The sequence below is a fragment of the Carassius carassius genome, chromosome 34, assembly GCF_963082965.1.
Source record: "Carassius carassius chromosome 34, fCarCar2.1, whole genome shotgun sequence".
NCBI lineage: Eukaryota > Metazoa > Chordata > Actinopteri > Cypriniformes > Cyprinidae > Carassius > Carassius carassius.
Window position 1 is genome coordinate 2,358,661 of NC_081788.1, and position 22,457 is coordinate 2,381,117.

Genomic DNA, 22,457 nt, shown 5'->3' on the forward strand with positions numbered 1-22,457 from the left:
TGTGTTTGACAAAGTAATGCGGACTGTGAAACTCTACACAGGGGATGTTGAAGAAAATTTTACATCCAAATGTGGCTTTCTACTTTTTCCAGCTAAGGACTGGTGTTTATTCTACAATCACATTTGGAGAGATTTGAATGACTGTGATGACGCTACATTGTACATAGCAGAGTGGGGTGGTGTGATTCCTGACACAAGGTTTCGTGCGGTTGGAGATCGTAGTAAAAAAAAATGCCTGATGATGGAGCTTATATTCTTTGCTGCAATGACAAGACAAAGCTCCAAGAGTGTGTATGGCCTATCGCCGAGTCTGAGCATTACATGCACTATGATGTGAGATTCTTATTTCAGTGGAAAGGTACTTGTACAGTATAATCGACAATATTTTTTAAATTATCGACCTGATGTTTTGAAGGTGTGACATGTTTGATGGTTACACGTCTGTAAAGGTGAAATTATTCCACCCAGAACAGGGCGTTCCCAAGACCAGAGACCCCCTCTTTTCTCCGCCCCCATACTACAACCATTAAATACTACAACCATTAAAGAACGGAATGCTCACAACATTCAGCTCCACAATGTCTCAAGGTTGTTCACCTATTTGCTACTACAGCTCCACCATGTCTCAAGATTCTCCACTGACCTGCTGCTACAGCAACACAGAGACCCTACCGGCGATGCCTGATGACAACGCTACACCCATGGATATTTCACCAGAGATGGGTGCGAGCGAGAGCGAGAGAGAGAGAGAAATTTGCACTCTCTGTCATGATTACAAAAACTTATTTTAAAAAGTGCTTTCCAACATTTTATGATGTCCAAAAGTCACATAATTCTAGGAATGACTCTGTCTGCTGTAAATTGTTAACACAGTATTCAAGGATATTTCACCTCAGTAAGGGCAAAGTACATGCAGCCAGTTTATGCAGTTTAACAAAAATAATACAAATGCTAGTTAATGTGAAATATTACCCTCTTAACAAGGGGAAATTACTCAACAAAATGAAAAACAGGGTTTAAGGCAATGTTGAGATCTTTTCTGAAATGCTAAAGAAGGCGTGGACTTTTACTCTTTTTTTCCCTCTGTAACATTTCTTTACTGTGGGGAGGGTTGTTTGAACTTTCGTAACATATTTAAGGCTGAGTGCAAAGCACAGAGAAAAGCAGTGGTATACACTGTGGCTTGATAACTATGACAACACTTAATAGCATGGAATCCTAAATGCATTTGTAGAGCACAAGAGCACTGGTAGAAACCTTTGAGCATAGTAGAATCAGAAGACAGTGTTAAAAAAAGGGTTTTAGAAAGAAATTTAAAAACGTTTCACCATTATGGAAATCCCTGACATGGCTTCAGTAAGTAACTAATTCTCTTTTATTATAGTTTAAGAAATGAATGAAGACTAGAATAAACTATTTGACGTTTGCTCATATTTCTACCCCAATTTACAGTCAGCAACACTAGTTGCTGTTTTTTAACTTTAGACTTTGATTCCAACCAGTTGGAGGAAATCAGTCATGTTTGATATTGTTAGCTGATTTTAAAACACATAGATTTCATTTGCCATGCCTCTAGCAACAAGGCATGTGTTTCTGCTTGAGTTTGCTGTGTTTGGAACAACTTAAACATCTTTTAGTGTGATCCCCATTTATTGAGTCAGAGAGTGTATGATGCCAAGTGTTTTAAAATATATTCAGATTTTAAAAGTCGTGTGGTGTATTCCAGCCTTTGGATATTAAATTTGTGAACACTTAGGAAAGAGATAAGTTAAAAATGTGAATTAATATACATATAAAAAATAAAACATACAAATAAATAATTATGAGTGCTTGATATACATTTGCTATTGCATTGTATAGAACATACAGAAGACTCAGACCGTTCTCATCCCGAGGCGTCATATACTGACCCTTTTGACATTTCGTCAACATCCTACGCACATGGCACCCTCTAGCGTCAATATTAGAAGCAGATAAAAATGGGCCAGAAGGCGCCTCCTAGCGGTCTAACCCTGACCCTAACCTTAACCCATAATCTGTGTCTCATATTGACGCTAGAGGGTGCCATATGCGTAGGATGTTGACGAAATGTCAAGAGGGTCAGTATATGACGCCTTGGGATGAGAATGCGTTAGAAGACTATACCTTAAGTAGATGCAAATTTCTCTTATTATCATGACGTTTCAGAGTAATACTCTTATTAGTAATACTCTTAGTATTCAACATTATATATGCATTCTATTAAGTATGATTTGTAATCCTTAAATGAATAGATCAAAAAGGAAAATTGAATCAATACTTATTTTAATAATATTTTGACTGGCAATGCACATGTATGTGATATCTTGCTTGTTAACAGGCTTTGACATTCTGTTTATGGCCAATGATAATTCTTTAATGATTATTCGGTGCAACTGCAAACTGAAACTTTTCTATACTGCAGGAAAAACATCCTTGTCGGCCAGAGATGTTTGATTTTGAGGGTATTTCTATGACTACCTTTTTCACTGACAACTGGGAAAAAGTGAAAAATTTTCAGTCAAGACCTGATGACATACTAATCGCCACATATCCCAAAGCAGGTGAGACTGCTTCATTAAGTTTTTGTTTAAATCATTTTAGCCAGCACAATAACGCTATTAAATTTCTTATTGTTTCAATAGATAACACTATAAAACAGGTCCATGTATTTTCTTTCCAAAATGACCTTTAAAACATTTGTTTTAAAAACTCGCTTTCCATCACTTTGCTAGGTACAACATGGGTTTCCTATATCCTGGACCTTCTGTATTTCAGTAATGATGATCCAGAGTGTCAGACTTCCCAGCCTCTCAATATGAGAATCCCATTCCTAGAGTCATGCTTTCAAGAGTTTTCAATGGGTAAGGGACTTACAGTTTAGTTAGTTTTATATATATATTTTTTTTGTTTGTTTGTTTGTTTTTTTACCTAGATCCAAGGATTTGGGACAGGAGATTTCTTAGATTGTTACATTTACATTTACATTTATTCATTTAGCAGACGTTTTTATCCAAAGCGACTTACAAATGAGGACTTTGGAAGCCATCAAAAACAACAAAAAGAGCAATGATATATAAGTGCTATAACAAGTCTCAGTTAGGTTAACACAGTACATGTAGCATGGGCTTTTAAATAATATAATAAATAAAAAGAAAACAGATAGAATAAAAAAAAAGAATAGAGCAAGCTAGTGTTAGAGGTCTTTACACACACACACACACAATTGCATAATAAATGAAAAGAAAATAGAATACAAAAAGATTAGAAAGGTAGATAGATTTTTTTTACGAATAGAATTAGAATAGTGAGTGTTAAAGTTAGAGGGTCAAATAAAGAAGGAAGAGATGGGTTTTAAGCCGATTCTTGAAGATGGCTAAGGACTCAGCTGCTTGGATTGAGTTGGGGAGGTCATTCCACCAGGAGAGAACATTTAATTTAAAAGTCCATAAAAGTGACTTTGTGCTTCTTTGGGATGGCACAATCAAGCGACATTCACTTGCAGAACGCAAGCCTCTAGAGGGCACATAAGTCTGAAGTAACACATTTAGGTAAATGGGTGCAGAGCCAGTGGTAGTTTTATAGGCAAACATCAATGCCTTGCATTTTATGCGAGCAGCTATTGGAAGCCAGTGCAAATTGATTAACAGAGGTGTGACGTGTATTCTTTTTGGCTCATTAAAAATTAATCTTGCCGTTGCGTTCTGGATTAATTGTAAAGGTTTGATAGAACTGGGTGGAAGACCTGCCAAGAGGGCATTGCAATAGTCCAGCCTGGACAGAACAAGAGCATGAACAAGGAGTTGTTCAGCATGTTCCGAAAGAAAGGGCTTGATCTTCTTGATGTTGAATAAAGCAAATCTGCAGGATCGGACAGTTTTAGCAATGTGATCTGAGAAAGTCAGCTGATCATCAATCATAACTCCAAGGCTTCTAGCTGTTTTTGAATGAGTTATGGTTGATGTGCCTAACTTGATGGTGAAATTGTGATGAAACGACGGAATGAGAGGTAGGAGCTGAGTGTCATCAGCATAGCAGTGGTATGAAAAGCCATGTTTCTGAATGACAGAACCTAATGATGCCATGTAGACAGAGAAGAGAAGTGGTCCAAGAACTGAGCCCTGAGGCACCCCAGTAGTTAGATGTTGTGACTTTGACACCTCACCTCTCCAAGATACTTTAAAAGACCTATCTGATAGGTAAGTCTCAAACCTTTGAAGTGTGGTTCCTGAGATGCCTTTTGCCAGTAGGGTTGATAGGAGGATCTGGTGGTTAACCATGTCAAAAGCAGCGGACAGATCAAGCAGGATAAGTACTGATGATTTGGATTCCGCTCTTGCCAGTCTTAGAGCTTCAACAACTGAGAGCAAGGCAGTCTCAGTTGAATGTCCACTTCTGAAGCCAGATTGGTTGCTGTCAAGGAGGTTGTTGTGTGTGAGAAATGTAGAGACTTGGTTGAACACACCTCGTTCAAGTATTTTTGCAATGAAAGGAAGAAGGGCAACTGGTCTGTAGTTCTCTAAAAGAGATGGGTTGAGGGTGGGTTTCTTAAGTAGTGGAGTTATACTAGCCTGTCTAAATGATGAGGGAAAAACACCAGTGTGGAGGGATGTGTTGATGATGTGAGTGAGTGCAGGTACAACTGCAGGAGAAATGGCTTGAAGGAGATGAGATGGAATAGGATCAAGCGGGCAAGTAGTAGGGTGATTAGAAAGGATGAGTTTTGAGACTTCTGCCTCAGAGAGTGAAGAGAAGGATGTAAATGAGTGTATGTTTGCTGGTGATATGAGCTTGACTGATTGTGGTGTGGAAAATTGTGCACTGATGTGTTTAATTTTATTAATGAAAAATGTGGCAAAGTCGTCAGCTATTAGAGATGAAGCAGGAGGGGGAGGACAACAAAGTGAGGAAAATGTTTTAAAAAACATGCAAGAGTTAGACGAATTGTTAATTTTGTTATGGTAGTATGTCATTTTAGCAGTGGAGACATTAGCATAGAAGGCAGATAGGAGTGACTGATACACATTAAGTTCAGTAGTATTTTTGGATTTGCGCCACACCCTTTCAGCAGCTCTAAGCTTAGAACGGTGTTCGCGTAGAACATCAGATAACCAAGGGGCAGAAGGGGTGTTACAGAATGGCCTGGAAGATAAGGGGCAAATAGTGTCTAAACAAGATGTAAGAGTGGAGCAGAAAGTACCAGTAGATTGTAACAAATTAATTGACTCAATAATATCCTCTAAGACAATGGGTCCATCAAGTTCAGACACTAAAAGTTAAAAAATTAAAAATTAAAAGCCTAAAAAATTGTTTCATTTCTTCTGAATGATCAGAAGCTTCAGTTTTATACAGAAGATAGTAAAAGTGTTTAAAAGTCAAATTAATCTCCACAGTATCTGAGGTTAATGCACCATCGAGCTGCACAATTAGAGTAATAAAGCACAAAGCTGCTTGCTCGTGAAGCTGTTGGGCCAGGATTTTCCACACTTGTGTAACAAAAGTTTCTCTGCCTCACCTGTGGACAACAGATTGAATTCTGCCTGAAAATTAAGCCTTCGTTTATACAACGCGAATTCCGGAAAAGTTGGGACGTTTTTTAAATTTTAATAAAATGAAAACTAAAGGAATTTCAAATCACATGAGCCAATATTTTATTCACAATAGAACATAGATAACGTAGCAAATGTTTAAACTGAGAAATTTTACACTTTTATCCACTTAATTAGCTCATTTAAAATTTAATGCCTGCTACAGGTCTCAAAAAAGTTGGCACGGGGGCAACAAATGGCTAAAAAAGCAAGCAGTTTTGAAAAGATTCAGCTGGGAGAACATCTAGTGATTAATTAAGTTAATTGATATCAGGTCTGTAACATGATTAGCTATAAAAGCTTTGTCTTAGAGAAGCAGAGTCTCTCAGAAGTAAAGATGGGCAGAGGCTCTCCAATCTGTGAAAGACTGCGTAAAAAAATTGTGGAAAACTTTAAAAACAATGTTCCTCAACGTCAAATTGCAAAGGCTTTGCAAATCTCATCATCTACAGTGCATAACATCATCAAAAGATTCAGAGAAACTGGAGAAATCTCTGTGCGTAAGGGACAAGGCCGGAGACCTTTATTGGATGCCCGTGGTCTTCGGGCTCTCAGACGACACTGCATCACTCATCGGCATGATTGTGTCAATGACATTACTAAATGGGCCCAGGAATACTTTCAGAAACCACTGTCGGTAAACACAATCCGCCGTGCCATCAGCAGATGCCAACTAAAGCTCTATCATGCAAAAAGGAAGCCATATGTGAACATGGTCCAGAAGCGCCGTCATGTCCTGTGGCCCAAGGCTCATTTAAAATGGACTATTTCAAAGTGGAATAGTGTTTTATGGTCAGACGAGTCCAAATTTGACATTCTTGTTGGAAATCACGGACGCCGTGTCCTCCGGGCTAAAGAGGAGGGAGACCTTCCAGCATGTTATCAGCGTTCAGTTCAAAAGCCAGCATCTCTGATGGTATGGGGGTGCATAAGTGCATACGGTATGGGCAGCTTGCATGTTTTGGAAGGCTCTGTGAATGCTGAAAGGTATATAAAGGTTTTAGAGCAACATATGCTTCCCTCCAAACAACGTCTATTTCAGGGAAGGCCTTGTTTATTTCAGCAGGACAATGCAAAACCACATACTGCAGTTATAACAACAGCATGGCTTCGTCGTAGAAGAGTCCGGGTGCTAACCTGGCCTGCCTGCAGTCCAGATCTTTCACCTATAGAGAACATTTGGCGCATCATTAAACAAAAAATATGTCAAAGACGACCACGAACTCTTCAGCAGCTGGAAATCTATATAAGGCAAGAATGGGACCAAATTCCAACAGCAAAACTCCAGCAACTCATAGCCTCAATGCCCAGACGTCTTCAAACTGTTTTGAAAAGAAAAGGAGATGCTACACCATGGTAAACATGCCCCGTCCCAACTATTTTGAGACATGTAGCAGAAATCAAAATTGAAATGAGCTCATTTTGTGCATAAAATTGTAAACTTTCTCAGTTTAAACATTTGCTATGTTATCTATGTTCTATTGTGAATAAAATATTGGCTCATGTGATTTGAAAGTCTTTTAGTTTTCATTTTATTCAAATTTAAAAAACGTCCCAACTTTTCCGGAATTCGGGTTGTATATGGAAGCATATGGGTAGCGATATTCAATTTGGAATGTAATATGCAAAATGACAATGCAATATGTAAAATGACAATGCATTTCTGTATTTACATTTTCATTTTCCAATACATTTGTGCAACGTTTGGTGCAAAATGAAAATGAAATTACATAATTTTCATTTGCCATTTCATACACCAGTTTTAGTATGTAAAATGAAAACTAATTTTAACGCTTTATAAGTTGCAAAGTTTAAATGAAAATGTATTATAGAAATGATTTGATATGTATAACATGTTCAAGCAAAAACTGTGGCAAAATTATCATTTAAATGCTATTTTTCTTAAACGCATTAACACTCACAGTCAAGACACTTACGATTGCATTTTCATTCAATGTCCCGCAATGAATGTAGCAAAATTCAATGTGCACATTAAAAATGCATTCCGAGCCGATCACGTGTCCGCCCCCTCCTGCCATGTCAATCACTGCGTGAACAAGGCAGGGCTTGCAGAAGGTCTGAGACTTAAATCTCAAGAAGAGGATTCAAGTGAGAGAACATGGACAAGACCGTTGGTCCGTGTACGTTTTGATCATTTCAGTTTATGGCTTTAATATTTCATTCGCACTGGTAGGCGGGGCTGAAACGCTGCTTTCATCTGATTGGTCGAATCGCTCCACCTTCAGCTCGGTCTTTTCATTCTTTCAGGCAGAATAAGAGTCGTGCGAGTGTGACACTGTAATGTCTGAAACCACCGCTCACTGTTAATTAGCATAATATTTGAATCAGATGTAGCTGGGCACATAATTCGTGCTGCTGAGACCTACAAATTATTTCTAGGTTGTAGTATTGTATGAATATTGTCCCACTGATAAATACAGTGCAAATAGTTCTGTCTCTTTGGAAAAAAGTGAAGTGGAAATAAAAATCAATAATAGACTGAACAGTTCCATGTCTGTAACATTTACCACTCTCATCTTTTAAGTCATAAGGCCCTAGGTAAGTGTGTGTGACATTAATAAATAATTGTAAAAATTAATATTGTTAAATTTCTGAAATAAAAATAGTAAAATTAGCTCTACGCTGCTCAGTGCTCCTGTAGCCTACCCCAGAGTGCCCTCTCGCGACTGTAGACGGTAATGTTTTCTCTTGGCTCTGAATAAATGCGACTTATATGTTTTTTTCCTCATCATGACGTATTTTTGGACTGATGCAACTTATACCGAAAAATACGGGTAACATTATTATTATTATTTATTATGAGAGTAATTGACACAGACTAGAACTTTAATGTTTCACCAAATTCAGCTCAGATCTTCAGACTCGTCTGACTCGTGTTGCTGTATAACTGGCCAGACTTACCTTCCCAAAAAAATCCTATTTAATTTTATTTCATAAATGTAACTATATTTATTTCCACTTCACTGTTATCCAAGGAGACAGAACTATTTGCACTATTTTTATCAGTGGGACAATATTTATACAATACTATAACCTAGAAATAATTTAACAGGGTCTCTTGCAAGTCGCAGCAGCATGAATTATGTGGCCAGCTTCATCTGATTCAAATATTATGCTAATTAACAGTGAGTGTAGTTTCAGACATTACAGTGCTTCACTCGCACTGACTCTTATTCTGCCTGAAAGAATGAAAAGACCGAGTTGAAGGTGGAGCGATTCGACCAATCAGATGAAAGCAGCGTTTCAACCCTGCCCACAGGTGCGAATGAAATATTGAAGCCATAAACTGAAATGATCAAAACGTACACGGACCAACGGTCTTGTCCATGTTCTCTCACTTGAATCCTCTTCTGTTGAGATTTGAGTCTCTTGACCTTCTGCAAGCCCCGCCTTGTTCACGCAGTGATTGACATGGCACGAGGGGGCGGAGACTTGATTGGCTCGGAATGCATTTTCAATGTGCACATTGGATTTTGCTACATTCATTGCGGGACACTGAATGAAAATGCAATCGTAAGTGTCTTGACTGTGACTGTTAATGCATTTAAGAAAAATAGCATTTAAATTATAATTTTGCCACAGTTTTTGCTTGAACATGTTATACATATCTAATCATTTCTGTAATACATTTTCATTTTAATTTTGCAACTTATAAAGCGTTAAAATTAGTATTAATTTTGCATATTAAAACTGGTGTATGAAATGCCAAATGAAAATTATTTAATTTCATTTTCATTTTGCACCAAACGTTGCACAAATGTATTGGAAAATGTAAATGTAAATACAGAAATGCATTGCCATTTTACATTTTGCATTGTCATTTTGCATATTACATTGCAAATTGAATATCGCTACCCATATGCTTCCATATTTAAAAGGCTGTGAGCATATTGGTAATCTAAATCTTGAAAATTGGGATTAAAAGTGTCTTCATGGGTCAGTGTAACCATTCTGCACCATGAACTCAGAATAAATCTTTGACATGGCAGAGGGAGCTTTCACAACAGTACTTGATTTATCCAAATCTGGATCAATAACACAGTTTAGATCTCCCCCAAATATCAAGTCAAGTCAAGTCACCTTTATTTATATAGTGCTTTAAACAAAATACATTGCGTCAAAGCAACTGGACAACATTCATTAGGAAAACAGTGTGTCAATAATGCAAAATGAAAGTTAAAGGCAGTTCATCATTGAATTCAGTGATGTCATCTCTGTTCAGTTTAGATAGTGTCTGTGCATTTATTTGCAATCAAGTCAATGATATCGCTGTAGATGAAGTGACCCCAACTAAGCAAGCCAGAAGCGACGGCGGCAAGGAACCGAAACTCCATCGGTGACAGAATGGAGAAAAAAACCTTGGGAGAAACCAGGCTCAGTTGGGGGGCCAGTTCTCCTCTGACCAGACGAAACCAGTAGTTCAATTCCAGACCGCAGCAAAGTCAGATTGTGCAGAAGAAGCATCTGTTTCTTGTGGTCTTTTCCTGGTGGTCGTCTGAGACAAGGTCTTTACAGGGGATCTGTATTTGGGGCTCTAGTTGTCCTGGTCTCCGCTGTCTTTCAGGGATGTAGAGGTCCTTTCTAGGTTCTGATCCACCATCTGGTCTGGATACGTACTGGATCCGGGTGACTGCAGTGACCCTCTGATCTGGATACAGACTGGATCTGGTGGCTACGGTGACCTCGGAATAAGAGAGAAACAGACAAATATTAGCATAGATGCCATTCTTCTGATGATGGGAAGTGTTCCTGGTTCCGTTTTACCTAATTAATGCAGCCTAAAAATCCTTTAACGGATTTGGATATTAAAAGCATATTAGTATGTAATGTGTATGCCAGGTTAAAGAGATGGGTCTTTAATCTAGATTTAAACTGCAAGAGTGTGTCTGCCTCCCGAACAATGTTAGGTAGGTTATTCCAGAGTTTGGGCGCCAAATAGGAAAAGGATCTGCCGCCTGCAGTTGATTTTGATATTCTAGGTATTATCAAAATGCCTGAATTTTGAGAACGTAGCGGATGTAGATGGTTATAATGTAAAAGGAGCTCATTCAAATACTGAGGTGCTAAACCATTCAGGGCTTTGTAAGTAATAAGCAATATTTTAAAATCTACACGATGTTTGATAGGGAGCCAGTGCAGTGTTGACAGGACCGGGCTAATATGGTCATACTTCCTGGTTCTAGTAAGAACTCTTGCTGCTGCATTTTGGACTAGCTGTAGTTTGTTTACTAAGCGTGCAGAACAACCACCCAATAAAGCATTACAATAATCTAACCTTGAGGTCATAAATGCATGTATTAACATTTCTGCATTTGACATTGAGAGCATAGGCCGTAATTTAGATATATTTTTGAGATGGAAAAATGCAGTTTTACAAATGCTAGAAACGTGGCTTTCTAAGGAAAGATTGCGATCAAATAGCAGACCATATCAAAATATGTGTTTGTTCAGTGCTGGGTTTTTGACAACAAATTTTGATCAAAAAGAGCATTATCAAAGTTTGGGGCATATACATTTACCAAAACTACTGGTGCTTGTCAAAAAAAAAACCTAGAAAGAAAGAAATAAAAAAGAAGAAGCAATCAGAATTTCAACAAGAATCAGCTAAAAACACATTTCTTCAATCTTTATTTGTCCATCTAACTTTAGCACTAAAAAAAAACATGTCCCTTATCCCAGACAGCAAGCAGTTTCGGCCCAGATCTGGCCCACATTTGGCCCGCATGGATTTCACGTTGGCCAGATGTGGGCCGGTTCTGGGCCGAAACTGCTTGCTGTCTGGTTTTAGACTTGCACTCTATTCATTTACTAACTGCTTGTTTTCTTTAGGAACAAAAAAAAAAGAAAAAAAAAAAGAAAAAAACCTAACACTAGCTTTCTAATCTTTTTGTATTCTATCTATTTTCTTATTATTATATTATTTAAAAAACCCTTGCTACATGATCTCCGTTAAGCTAACTGAGACTTGTTATATCACTTGCATGTCATTGCTCTCTTGTTGATTTTGATTGCTTCCATTTTCCTCATTTGTAAGCAGAGTTGTTCCGATTCCGAAACTAGTTTCAGAAATATCACCAATACCACAACTAATTCTGGCATCGGCGAATACATGAACCCATATACCGATCCGATACCATTTTCTTAAATAATACCTAGTTATGACCGCTAGCTTTGCTTAACCGCTGCATGGTTCTTCTTCGCTGCTCAGAATGCATTGCAAACACAGGAAGTTGTGCTATGTTGCCACAAGCAACCCCTGTTTAGAGCAGCGAAGAAGAAATGAAAACGTGTTAGCAGTATGTCCGCTGTTTAGCAGTATTTCAGACTGGACCAACCAGACAGTAAAACGGCGACTAGGGATGCCACAAGTACTGGCACTTCACTACCAAGTCGGTGCTGAAAATTAAAAAATGTGATACCAGCGTCTCTGTAGAACCGGTAGTAAGTTACCCACTCTCGAGTATATTCGGTACCCGCAGCTGCATTCAGTCGCTTCTGTGTTAGTCTAAGCGCAGGGCTCCAGACTGTAGCCGAATACATACTAGTGACTGTGAATATTAAACTGCAAAATACTATTTAAATATTACTCCTGCAAATTCTACATCTCTGTGGGTGATCGGCACAGATGCGCGGGAGCTTGCTGTTTTGTAGCCTCTGCCGTGTGTCACTATATGAGGACACGAACGCATGAACCGTCACTTCATGTGAATTTACCGTTTCATTTGAGAAAACTGTCATATCATAAGCACAGACACTCAAAAATGTAATAATAATAATACGTCTCTATTAATAATAATAATTATGCCTAGACGGTTGCTTGTTTTTTTACTTGTTTTGTTGTAAAGAGATTATCTGATTAATATATAATTTTTTATATTCCTAGACTTATTTGTTGCAGTTTTTTATACAATTATATTGTAAAACTAAAATACCTTTTTTTGTTTGCATGTTAGATTTTTGGCTGCATTTGAAGTTCTTTTTCGCTTAAGAAAATAAATAATATTACTGTCAAATTGATGTCAGATAATAATAATACTGTAATAAATACAGTAGTTCACCATGTATTTATTCATGTTTTATTAAGGGATACGTCTGAAGCACACCATAAAAATAATTCTAGCAATTTACACAGGGCTAGTAGTATAAACTACAGCTGTGTATACAGATACACACCCAGTTATCGGATCAGTACTCAGTATCGGCCGATACCCTGAGCCCAGATATCGGAATCGGTATCGGGAAGAGAAAAAGGGTATCGGAACATCTGTATTTGTAAGTCCCGTTGGATAAAAAAGGAAAACACAAGGGATCATCCTTTTTTTTTTAACAGCGGTGTTTACAAAATGAAGTCTTTCCTTGTTTAAATGAGTGTTTACAGTATATGAGACATGATACATTGCAGTAAGTTGTACTGTTTCTTTTAACATACCTTCTGGTGTTCATTCATGTTTATTTTGTGCAGAAGTAAAGTAGAAGTAAAGAAGACATGATTAGGTCACTTGCCACTTGAATTGAGGAGGCTACAGTGATCAGTCATGCCACAGATAGCATCAAAATGACATTTTTTGTTAATTTTTTGTGACAATCAACCATCAATGTTTTGGAAATTGACTTTGGTCCTACAAAACTATTTCAGGCTGAACTTAAAAATGACTTTTTTATATAACAATATAATTACAAATTCTTTAAAATATTTCACAGAATTATCTACTCCTACATTGTTGACTTGTGCTTTGTAAATTAGAAGTCAATAACTGGGTTTTGGAATAGCCACAATGATAGCAATGACACTTCAAATAGAACAACATCTTTTTATCAGTTACAGGCACAGAAATGGCAGATAGTCTGACCACCACTCCTCGTCTCATCAAAACTCATTTACCTGTTCAGTTAGTACCCAAGTCCTTCTGGGATCAGAACTCAAGGGTAAAGTACTGGGGATTCTTTTGATTGTATGATGTGACTGCTAGCTGATATGTAATTCAATCTGCCTAGGTCTGACTGTATATTACCTTCATCATTTTCTCATTTGTACTTTAAAGGTGAGCTTTTGAAATAGTTTATGTCTATAGGTTCCTAATAATTTCCTAACTTTATTCTATCAAAGATTTATGTGCAAAGATGACTATAAGTAACTAATTTGTAACTTGATTTCTTTAAAAAAAAAAATTAAATATGTGTAAATAAGTGTAAAAAGTAAAAAAATAAAATAAATAATAATACGTTAAAAAAAAAGTACAATAAACACTACCCTTGTAATCTACAAATAGCAGATGGGGACAAGTTTGGGAAATTTTATTGAAAATAGACATGTTTGGAGTTAGGTGTGGAACTGGTAGTAGAAATTAAACACTGCAGATTTAATGAAACAAATGTTATGAAATTATAACTCTCTGATTAAGACAAAACATGTCCTGTATTATGCCATAATATATATATATATATATATATATATATATATATATATATATATATATATATATATATATATTTATTTATTTATTTATTTTATTTTATTTTTTTTTCACTCATTCCAGATTGTGTATGTAGCACGTAATGCAAAAGACAATGCCGTTTCCTACTTTCATTTTGATCGAATGAACATGGTACAGCCTGAACCAGGGGACTGGAACCACTTCTTAGAGAAATTTATGAAAGGAAAAAGTAAGTTAAACACACACACACACACACACACACACACACACACACACACACACACACACACACACATATATATATATATATATATATATATATATATATATATATATGTGTGTGTGTGTGTGTGTGTGTGTGTGTGTGTGTAAATTTCTAATATACAATCCCTACATTATTAATAAATAACTTTATCATTGGAGGCACTGTTTTAACGTTAATAATTTCTCATCAGATGTGTTTGGTCCTTGGTTTGACCATGTCAGTGGATGGTGGGAGAAAAAACAGACATATTCTAACCTACTGTACTTGTTCTATGAGGATTTGGTTGAAGTAAGTTAAATTCATGAAGTGACAATCTTAGAAATCAATGTTACATGTGTCTAAAGTGTGTATTTTTCTTTGTCTTTTCCAGGACACTGGACGTGAGGTGGAACGTTTGTGCTCATTCTTGAGTTTGTCCACTTCAGTTGAAGAGAGGGAAAAAATTACAAAAGTGGTTCAGTTTGACATTATGAAACAGAACAAGATGATCAACCATGAAACAATCCCTTTCATGGACTTCAAGATCTCACCCTTCATGCGAAAAGGTTAATAAACCACTAAATTATGTAATGTCATTCTTCTGCCCTTTCACTTGGATTTTATCTTCTTTTTGTTTGTGTTCCAAAAGGTAAAGTTGGAGACTGGAAATGTCACTTCACTGTGGCACAAAATGAACAGTTTGATGAGGTCTACAAACAGAAGATGAATACCACTCTCAAGTTTCGCACTGAGATTTAATATTTGAGTTCTAGATCTTTTTGATTGTTAGTGATATTGATTATTAGAAATTGATTGTTAGTGATGTGTACAACTTTCAGGACAGACATAGAATAACCTCAGAAGTTTTTTAACCAGTGGCAGACTAAGGGCCAGGTTTACTAACAGCTTGCGCCAGTGCAAACAGTCTTTTGGGGTTAAAATAGTACCATCAGGATTTACTAAAGATGTACAGTGAAGAATAAGCTCTGAAATTATGTGGACACAGTTATTTTTGTGCCTGACTTTATTGAATATGCATTTGTTGGAATTTCCATTTCAGACGCAAAATTTATGGGAGGAGATTATTAAAATTAATCATGCAACGAGATTTACTAACATTTGCCCTTGTCAAATTACTGGTATTTGCACCATTATTTAACACCCCAAAAAAGTATGTCTTAAATGTTTTGCATTTGAAATGGCTGAATTGGTTGATATGTAAATGAGAGGTTGCGTTTGTGTTCATTAATTTGTGTATTTTCATTTAATCACCCTCAGAAATTTCCAACAATTGTTTTGGAAATGCGGTCACTTGCTAATTTCCCGTTTAGTAAATCTGGTCGTAAGACAGTAATTCAGGCCTGGAATTTGAATCCATCCCAGGCTAATTCCACTGCTACCCTCACTGCCAACATAACACCTAACATAGCAGAGAGTCCTTAAAATGGAAAATGGACATTTCTGATCAAATTTGGCACTAGAAAATGTGAATATTAGGATATTATCCTTAACTCCAAACATGTTTGGATATTAGGATATTATCTAGCCAAGAGAATAATATCTTACTATCGTCTATTTACGTTCTCACCAAACATGTGCTAGATGAGTGTTGGTCTGACAGCTAAGATTTGTATTGTTCATACTTATAATTAACCTTTTGGGTTAAAATGTTATTTATCCCTGTTGATAAGACACAAAAGCCTGTTGTTTTATTATTATTATAATTATTACTATTTTATTCAAGTCAAGTCAAGTCACCTTTATTTATATAGCGCTTTAAACAAAATACATTGCGTCAAAGCAACTGAAAAACATTCATTTGAAAAACAATGTGTCAATAATGCAAAATGACAGTTAAAGGCAGTTCATCATTGAATTCAGTGATGTCTTCTCTGTTCAGTTTAAATAGTGTCTGTGCATTTATTTGCAATCAAGTCAACGATATCGCTGTAGATGAAGTGACCCCAACTAAACATGAACTCTTGCTGCTGCATTTTGGACTAGCTGTAGTTTGTTTACTAAGCGTGCAGAACAACCATCCAATAAAGCATTACAATAATCTAACCTTGAGGTCATAAATGCATGGATTAACATTTCTGCATTTGACATTGAGAGCATAGGCCTTAATTTAGATATATTTTTGAGATGGAAAAATGCAGTTTTACAAATGCTAGAAACGTGGCTTTCTAAGGAAAGATTGCGAACAAATAGCACACCTAGGTTCCTAAGTGATGACGAAGAATTGACAGAGCAACCATCAAGTCTAAGACAGTGTTCTAGGTTATTACAAGCAGAGTTTTTAGGTCCTATAATTAACACCTCTGTTTTTTTCAGGATTTAGCAGTAAGAAATTACTTGTCATCCAGTTTTTTATATCGACTATGCATTCCATTAGTTTTTAAAATTGGTGTGTTTCACCGGGCCGTGAAGAAATATAGAGATGAGTATCATCAGCATAACAGTGAAAGCTAACACCATGTTTCCTGATGATATCTCCCAAGGGTAACATATAAAGCGTGAAGAGTAGCGGCCCTAGTACTGAACCTTGAGGTACTCCATACTGCACTTGTGATTGATATGATACATCTTCATTCACTGCTACGAACTGATGGCGGTCATATAAGTACGATTTAAACCATGCTAATGCACTTCCATTAATCCCAACAAAGTGTTCAAGTCTATGCAAAAGAATGTTGTGGTCAATTGTGTCAAACGCAGCACTAAGATCCAATAAAACTAATAGAGAAAAACACCCACGATCAGGTGATAAGAGTAGATCATCAAATTTTCAAAGAAATACTTTCATCCAAAATTCAGATACCTACTGTAAAACCAAAAAGTGTCAGCATTAGGCCCTTCTGAACTCTCACATCTGTCAGATAAAGGGCAAACTGAAGGGTAAGTTCTGTTTATGAATATAAAGTAACCCAAGTAACACTTTAAGCTTTATAAGTTTAGAAGTAATCTTGCATTGAGTAGATATGAATTCTCTTCAATCCCTCTTTCCAAATATACTTCGGGATACTAACTCTGATATCATTTTCCGATGTCATGCTGCTTTAAGATAATCTGATGATCTGAGGACAGTGCAAAACAAACCATGTCACCAAATCCTCGGCCATAGGTGGTTGACTCAAAAGGTTATACATAGTACAATGTTCCTGAGGTAAATCCTGAAAATCAGGTAAAGAATGTTTTATGTATTAGAAGTATCAGGAAAAAAATGAGATTGGGAAAGATGTTTTGTATCTGGTCAAAAGTGGCAAATTTACCATCTTTATAAAAATCATTTACCAAAGTGAGCTCCACAGTAAAAATAACTTACCTGAACATCATAGCCCTGGCATTAGCAGGCCAGTAATAATTTAGAAAAGAAAAACTGGAAGTGCTAGACCAGTCATCCCCTTAGGCTTCTGTGTGTGGACCTTAGAGATTCGATGTGCTCTATATTCCCTAATAAATGGCAAAATAATCTAGCTGTTTGAAAAAGAATGAAGCTAATATATTGTCAGCTTCTGAAAAAGAAAGACAAAATGAGGCAGAGAGACCAATTTTAATAGCATTGACCAATTTAAGAAAACAGAAGACCTCTCCACTTTTCAATGGATAACTTTAGTGTCTTAATGGCTTCAGTGAAACTAAGACCAAAAATATGTTTTGAATTTTCAAGAATGACTAAACCTTAGTACAGTCATGGCCACCTTTTTTGGCAGTGACATTTTGTGTTTTTGTATATTATTATTATCCAGATTTTTTATCCTGACACAAAATAACCAGGTAACATTAATTGACTAATCATATCAGCAGCACATTTGACAGTGTGAATGAGTACTAGTCAGTTAAAATCACTATCATTCTAAATAGATTATAAGAGCAAACTGATTGCTAGAAAAGGAGGGAAGAAGTGCTTCCAATCAATGGTTTTGGTATGAATAAAGAATGGTATTAAAACACCCTGAAGTGCTTACATATTTTTTTTCAAATACTGCAATATATGCCTGGTCCATGTATGGCTATATATTGATACATAAATATAATATGTAATAGCTTTATTGAAACATGTAATTAATCTCTCTTGCATGAGTTAATTCATGGGTTTCCATAAAGGTGAACACATATTCACACATTCATTGTAACATATTTTAGCACATGTACATCTAAACACAGCAATAATTAAATAAATACATTTCCTCCCACTTTCCATCAAGTTTGTTATTGTGTGTAAATACTTGAATAACAATAAAAAGATTCAACAAAAGTGACATGAAATTTCACACACATTTGATGAACTGATAATAAAAGATAATAAAGAGCACCTGAACAGGGCAGGGGTCAATATCAAAATCAAGTCACAAATTACATTTAGGTGAATTGCCCTAAAGAGGGACACTGCCTAATGTGGGACACTTAAGGTATCGTGTTTGTAGCTCCCCCATAAATAAATGAATGCCAGTGAAACTCTGGGTTGCCAAAGTAGTCCAATAGTAGCAAAAGTCCAGCCTAGAAATGACAAGGGTCTGGACAAAAAGTTGAGCAGTGAGATTTTATTTCACTCTTCCACCAAGGCACATGCAAGTTTACAAACTCATCTGAGGTTGCATATGTGTCACAGTGCCTGGTTCGTGTATCCCTGGGTGTCCACTAGAGGTCTCACTTCCCCATATCGTCACCTCACTTCAGGAACTGCGTATCCCACTAGCCTTTGTTCTGGACTCATCACTGTTCATTGCACACAGCTGTTACCACTCACATTGTTTGCACCTGCCTATATATACCCTGTTTGTTTCTGTCATTGTTATAGAGTCCTTGTTTAATGTCACCCTGTTATGTTGTGTTCCCTGGCTTATGTTTGTGTTTATTGTTTTGGACTGCTTACCTGGATTTTGACCTTTGCCTGGCTGGATTAAAGATTCTGGATTACCCTAATAAACACTGCGTTTGGATCTACCTGTTTGTGTGCATTCCCATGACTATATGGTCACATGTGGTCTGGCATAAAGCCCTGCATTTCAGCCCGAGCCCGAGGGGCCCCGACTTATTTAAGCCCCTAGGGCCGGGCTTCGGGCCAATTTTCACGTTATAGCTCACATGCGGGCCGGGCCTCGGGCCTTTTTTGGGTTATCCTTCTATTTATATTTTTAGACATTAATAAAAAAAAAAATTAGAAGTTGACGTCGACGATAGAAAAACAAACATAGACATTTCATAACCTCATAACTTTCATAATTTGATAATTCAACCCGTTATAATTATACTGACATACTGACATGACAGTCTCACGCACGCACGCTTTTCCGTCAGCGCGACCCACGATTATACTTCACTTATATCCACTTACTGTAGTAGTAGCTATTATAGGCCTCTAAATTAATGTATTAATCATAGCCTAGTTGGCCAACTAATAATTATAAAATGATGATTCATGCAGCGGCGAGCATTTCTGTGTCTGCACCTGTTGTTGCGGGCCACGCAGGAAAGAAGAGAGCGCTGGCCGAGTTTGAAAACATTGTGGAGCAGGACGAGGATGACGACGAAGTACAGCAATACATGCGCCTCAATCACAACACGGAAGGTGATGGACGAGATGTGCTGCTATGGTGGAAACAGCACGAGACCCTGCTACCGCAACTGTCAAGACTGGCTCGCTCTGTGTTTAGTGTCCCGCCATCAGCAGCAGCGAACGTGTCTTCAGCGCAGCGGGAAGAGTGATAGAAGAGAGGAGGACTGGGTTAAAACCTTCCACTCTGGATGCTATTCTTTTTCTCCACGATGCTCCGTAAGACACTGTTCCAACTTTTCATTTGACTGGACTTTATTTTCGTTTAACTGTTGGAAACTAATGGAAAAAAGAATGGACATGTTCTGTGGTGCATTTTTGAGGTAAGATAACCTGCAAGTTTGTTTTTAATTAATTTAATTTGTTTATATTGTAGGCTATTTCTCATTTCGTTTGCGAGCGCTGTTGCGAGCCTGCCTCAGTATTTCAATTTTTTTTTTTTTACTCACTGTGGTTTAATAAATAAACATATAATAAACTAACTGTCTGTGTGATATGCTTGAAGTGTTTTATATCTATGGATTTTATTGTAGCCAAGTAAAGTATTAGTGTTAATTTAAGAGGCTTAATTGATTAAATATAGGCTACTCACTGTCGGCTCGGCTGATTAACGTAAATCTTCATTAAAAAAAAAATGCTCCAAACATTTTTCTAAATTAACTTGATAAAGAAATGAAAAGAAACATAACACAAAACTGACCCCTTTTTTAACTGTTGCAAATAGGGCAGGCTTCTGCTGTGTAATAAAATAAATAAATAAATAAACAAAAACATGGGCTCGTGTCGGACTCGGGCTGATAATTCTGATGAGCTGTCGGACACGGGTCGGGCTAGGGCCTGAGCGTCTCGGGCCAGGGCCGGGCTCGGGCCTAGATTTGAGGCCCGTGCAGGGCTCTAGTCTGGCATTAGAAGGACAATCAGCTGTCCTTCCTGCATCCTTTAACAACGTCTTAGGCATCTTACATTACGGACATTGGAGTTTATTGTTCTGGCCACATCTGCAGCAGGACGATGACATGTTCACACAGGTGATCAGAGACCTGGGCATCTTTCTTCTGGTGTTTTTCAGAGTCAGTAGAAAGGTCTCTTTGATGACCTGAGTTAATGGAACTGTGACATTAATTTTCTCCTGCCTATAAACCATGTCTTAAGGACTGTTCCACATTTGCATGTGTAAAAATTGTTAAAATTATTGTTTAAACTCTTTTTAAAATAAGATCTGTAATGTTTATTTGGAGTATCTTTAAAATACAGTATCCTGAAAACTGGACTTTTTTTTTATTTTTGTACATTATGAAGTGTATTAATTGATTATTCATTTACATTAAAATATATAAGTAAATTCATTGTCACATATTTTTCAATGTGTGAAAAGCAGCAGTTTCTTATGCATATAATATAATGTAATATATTAACACAATATATTATTCTGTATATGTTATATACATTAAGAAATGTAATATACAGTATAAATAGTTAATATATAAGAAAATATATTTTATTTGTATAAAAGGCTGCATGCCTCTTATTTGATTGGCAAGAAGCTTGTTTGCCTGACTCCCAGTTCAAACTGCTTCTGTTTGAGTTAACACATTAGAAACCTGATCACTCAAGAAAGAGTTGTATTCATATTTTAATTTAAGAATAGTGTTAAGATCACAAAGATTTAGATGTGGAAAGCACTTGTTCTACATATAAAAGTATAGTTTCTATCTCGGACAAACGTCTACACTTCTCCCTCTTCACAGACGATTCATATGTGACAATATGGCTTCTTAACACTACTTTACAGGTTTCCCAAAGACATGAGGCTGAAACATCCTCCTTGTCATTAGTCTTCAGAAAATTTAAATAAACACTTAGACCCATATGAATGAAACTGTTTTTCCATGAATAACTGAGCATCGGCAACACTGAGCATTTGTTTAAAAAGAAATTCAGACACACAGAGACAGGGTTATGACCCAACGCCTTCACAAGATTTTATAATCTCTGTATGGAACCAGTTTTGTGCTGAGTTCTGGGTAGTAGGGAAATCAGACAACTGGTAAGATGTAGTTGCATGTCAGCGCCTTTCCCTTCTCCGAGATGATGACATGCACTTTTTAGGCCCAAATAATGATTTGTGAACCCTGGGCCAGCTTTCCTTTGATGTATGATTCGCTATGAGGACAATATTTGGCCAAACACAACTATTAAAAAATCTGATTGCAAAAACATCAAAATGCAGAAAAAATTGCCTTTGAAGTTGCCCAAATGAATTCCTAGCAATGCATTACATTACATTTAGACATTTAGAAGACGCTTTTATCCAAAGTGACAAATGAGGACAATGGATGCAATCAAAATCAACAAAAGAGCAATGATATACAAGTGCTATAACAAGTCTCAGTTAGCTTAAGAAAACAGATAGAATATAAAAAAAAATATAGAGCAAGCTAATGTTAGAGGCATTTTCCCTTTGTTAATTGTATAATAAATAAAAAGAAAACAGATAGATCCCAAAAAGATTAGAGAAGCTAGTGATAGGTTTTTTAAAGAAAACAACCAATTATTAAATAAATAGAGTGCAAGTCTAAAAGGCTGTTGTGTCA

General features: G+C 36.7%; 1 protein-coding gene across 1 annotated transcript; it reads left to right on the top strand.

The window, feature by feature from the left end:
* Positions 1 to 1,123: 1,123 nt before the first annotated feature.
* LOC132115315 (cytosolic sulfotransferase 2-like) lies at positions 1,124 to 15,505 on the top strand. Its single transcript, XM_059523712.1, has 8 exons — positions 1,124 to 1,356; positions 2,444 to 2,582; positions 2,754 to 2,882; positions 13,447 to 13,553; positions 14,165 to 14,291; positions 14,518 to 14,615; positions 14,698 to 14,872; positions 14,956 to 15,505. The coding sequence occupies exons 1-8, from the start codon at positions 1,333 to 1,335 to the stop codon at positions 15,063 to 15,065; spliced, it is 909 nt and encodes a 302-aa protein (XP_059379695.1). The 5' UTR covers positions 1,124 to 1,332; the 3' UTR covers positions 15,066 to 15,505.
* Positions 15,506 to 22,457: the final 6,952 nt, after the last annotated feature.

Coding starts and splice junctions, on each gene's coding strand:
- LOC132115315 (XM_059523712.1), top strand. CDS start 1,333: ATGGAAATCCCTGACATGGCTTCA. Junction 2,883..13,446: donor CTTTCAAGAGTTTTCAATGG/GTAAGGGACTTA, acceptor TCTTTTTATCAG/TTACAGGCACAGAAATGGCA. Junction 14,873..14,955: donor CTCACCCTTCATGCGAAAAG/GTTAATAAACCA, acceptor GTGTTCCAAAAG/GTAAAGTTGGAGACTGGAAA.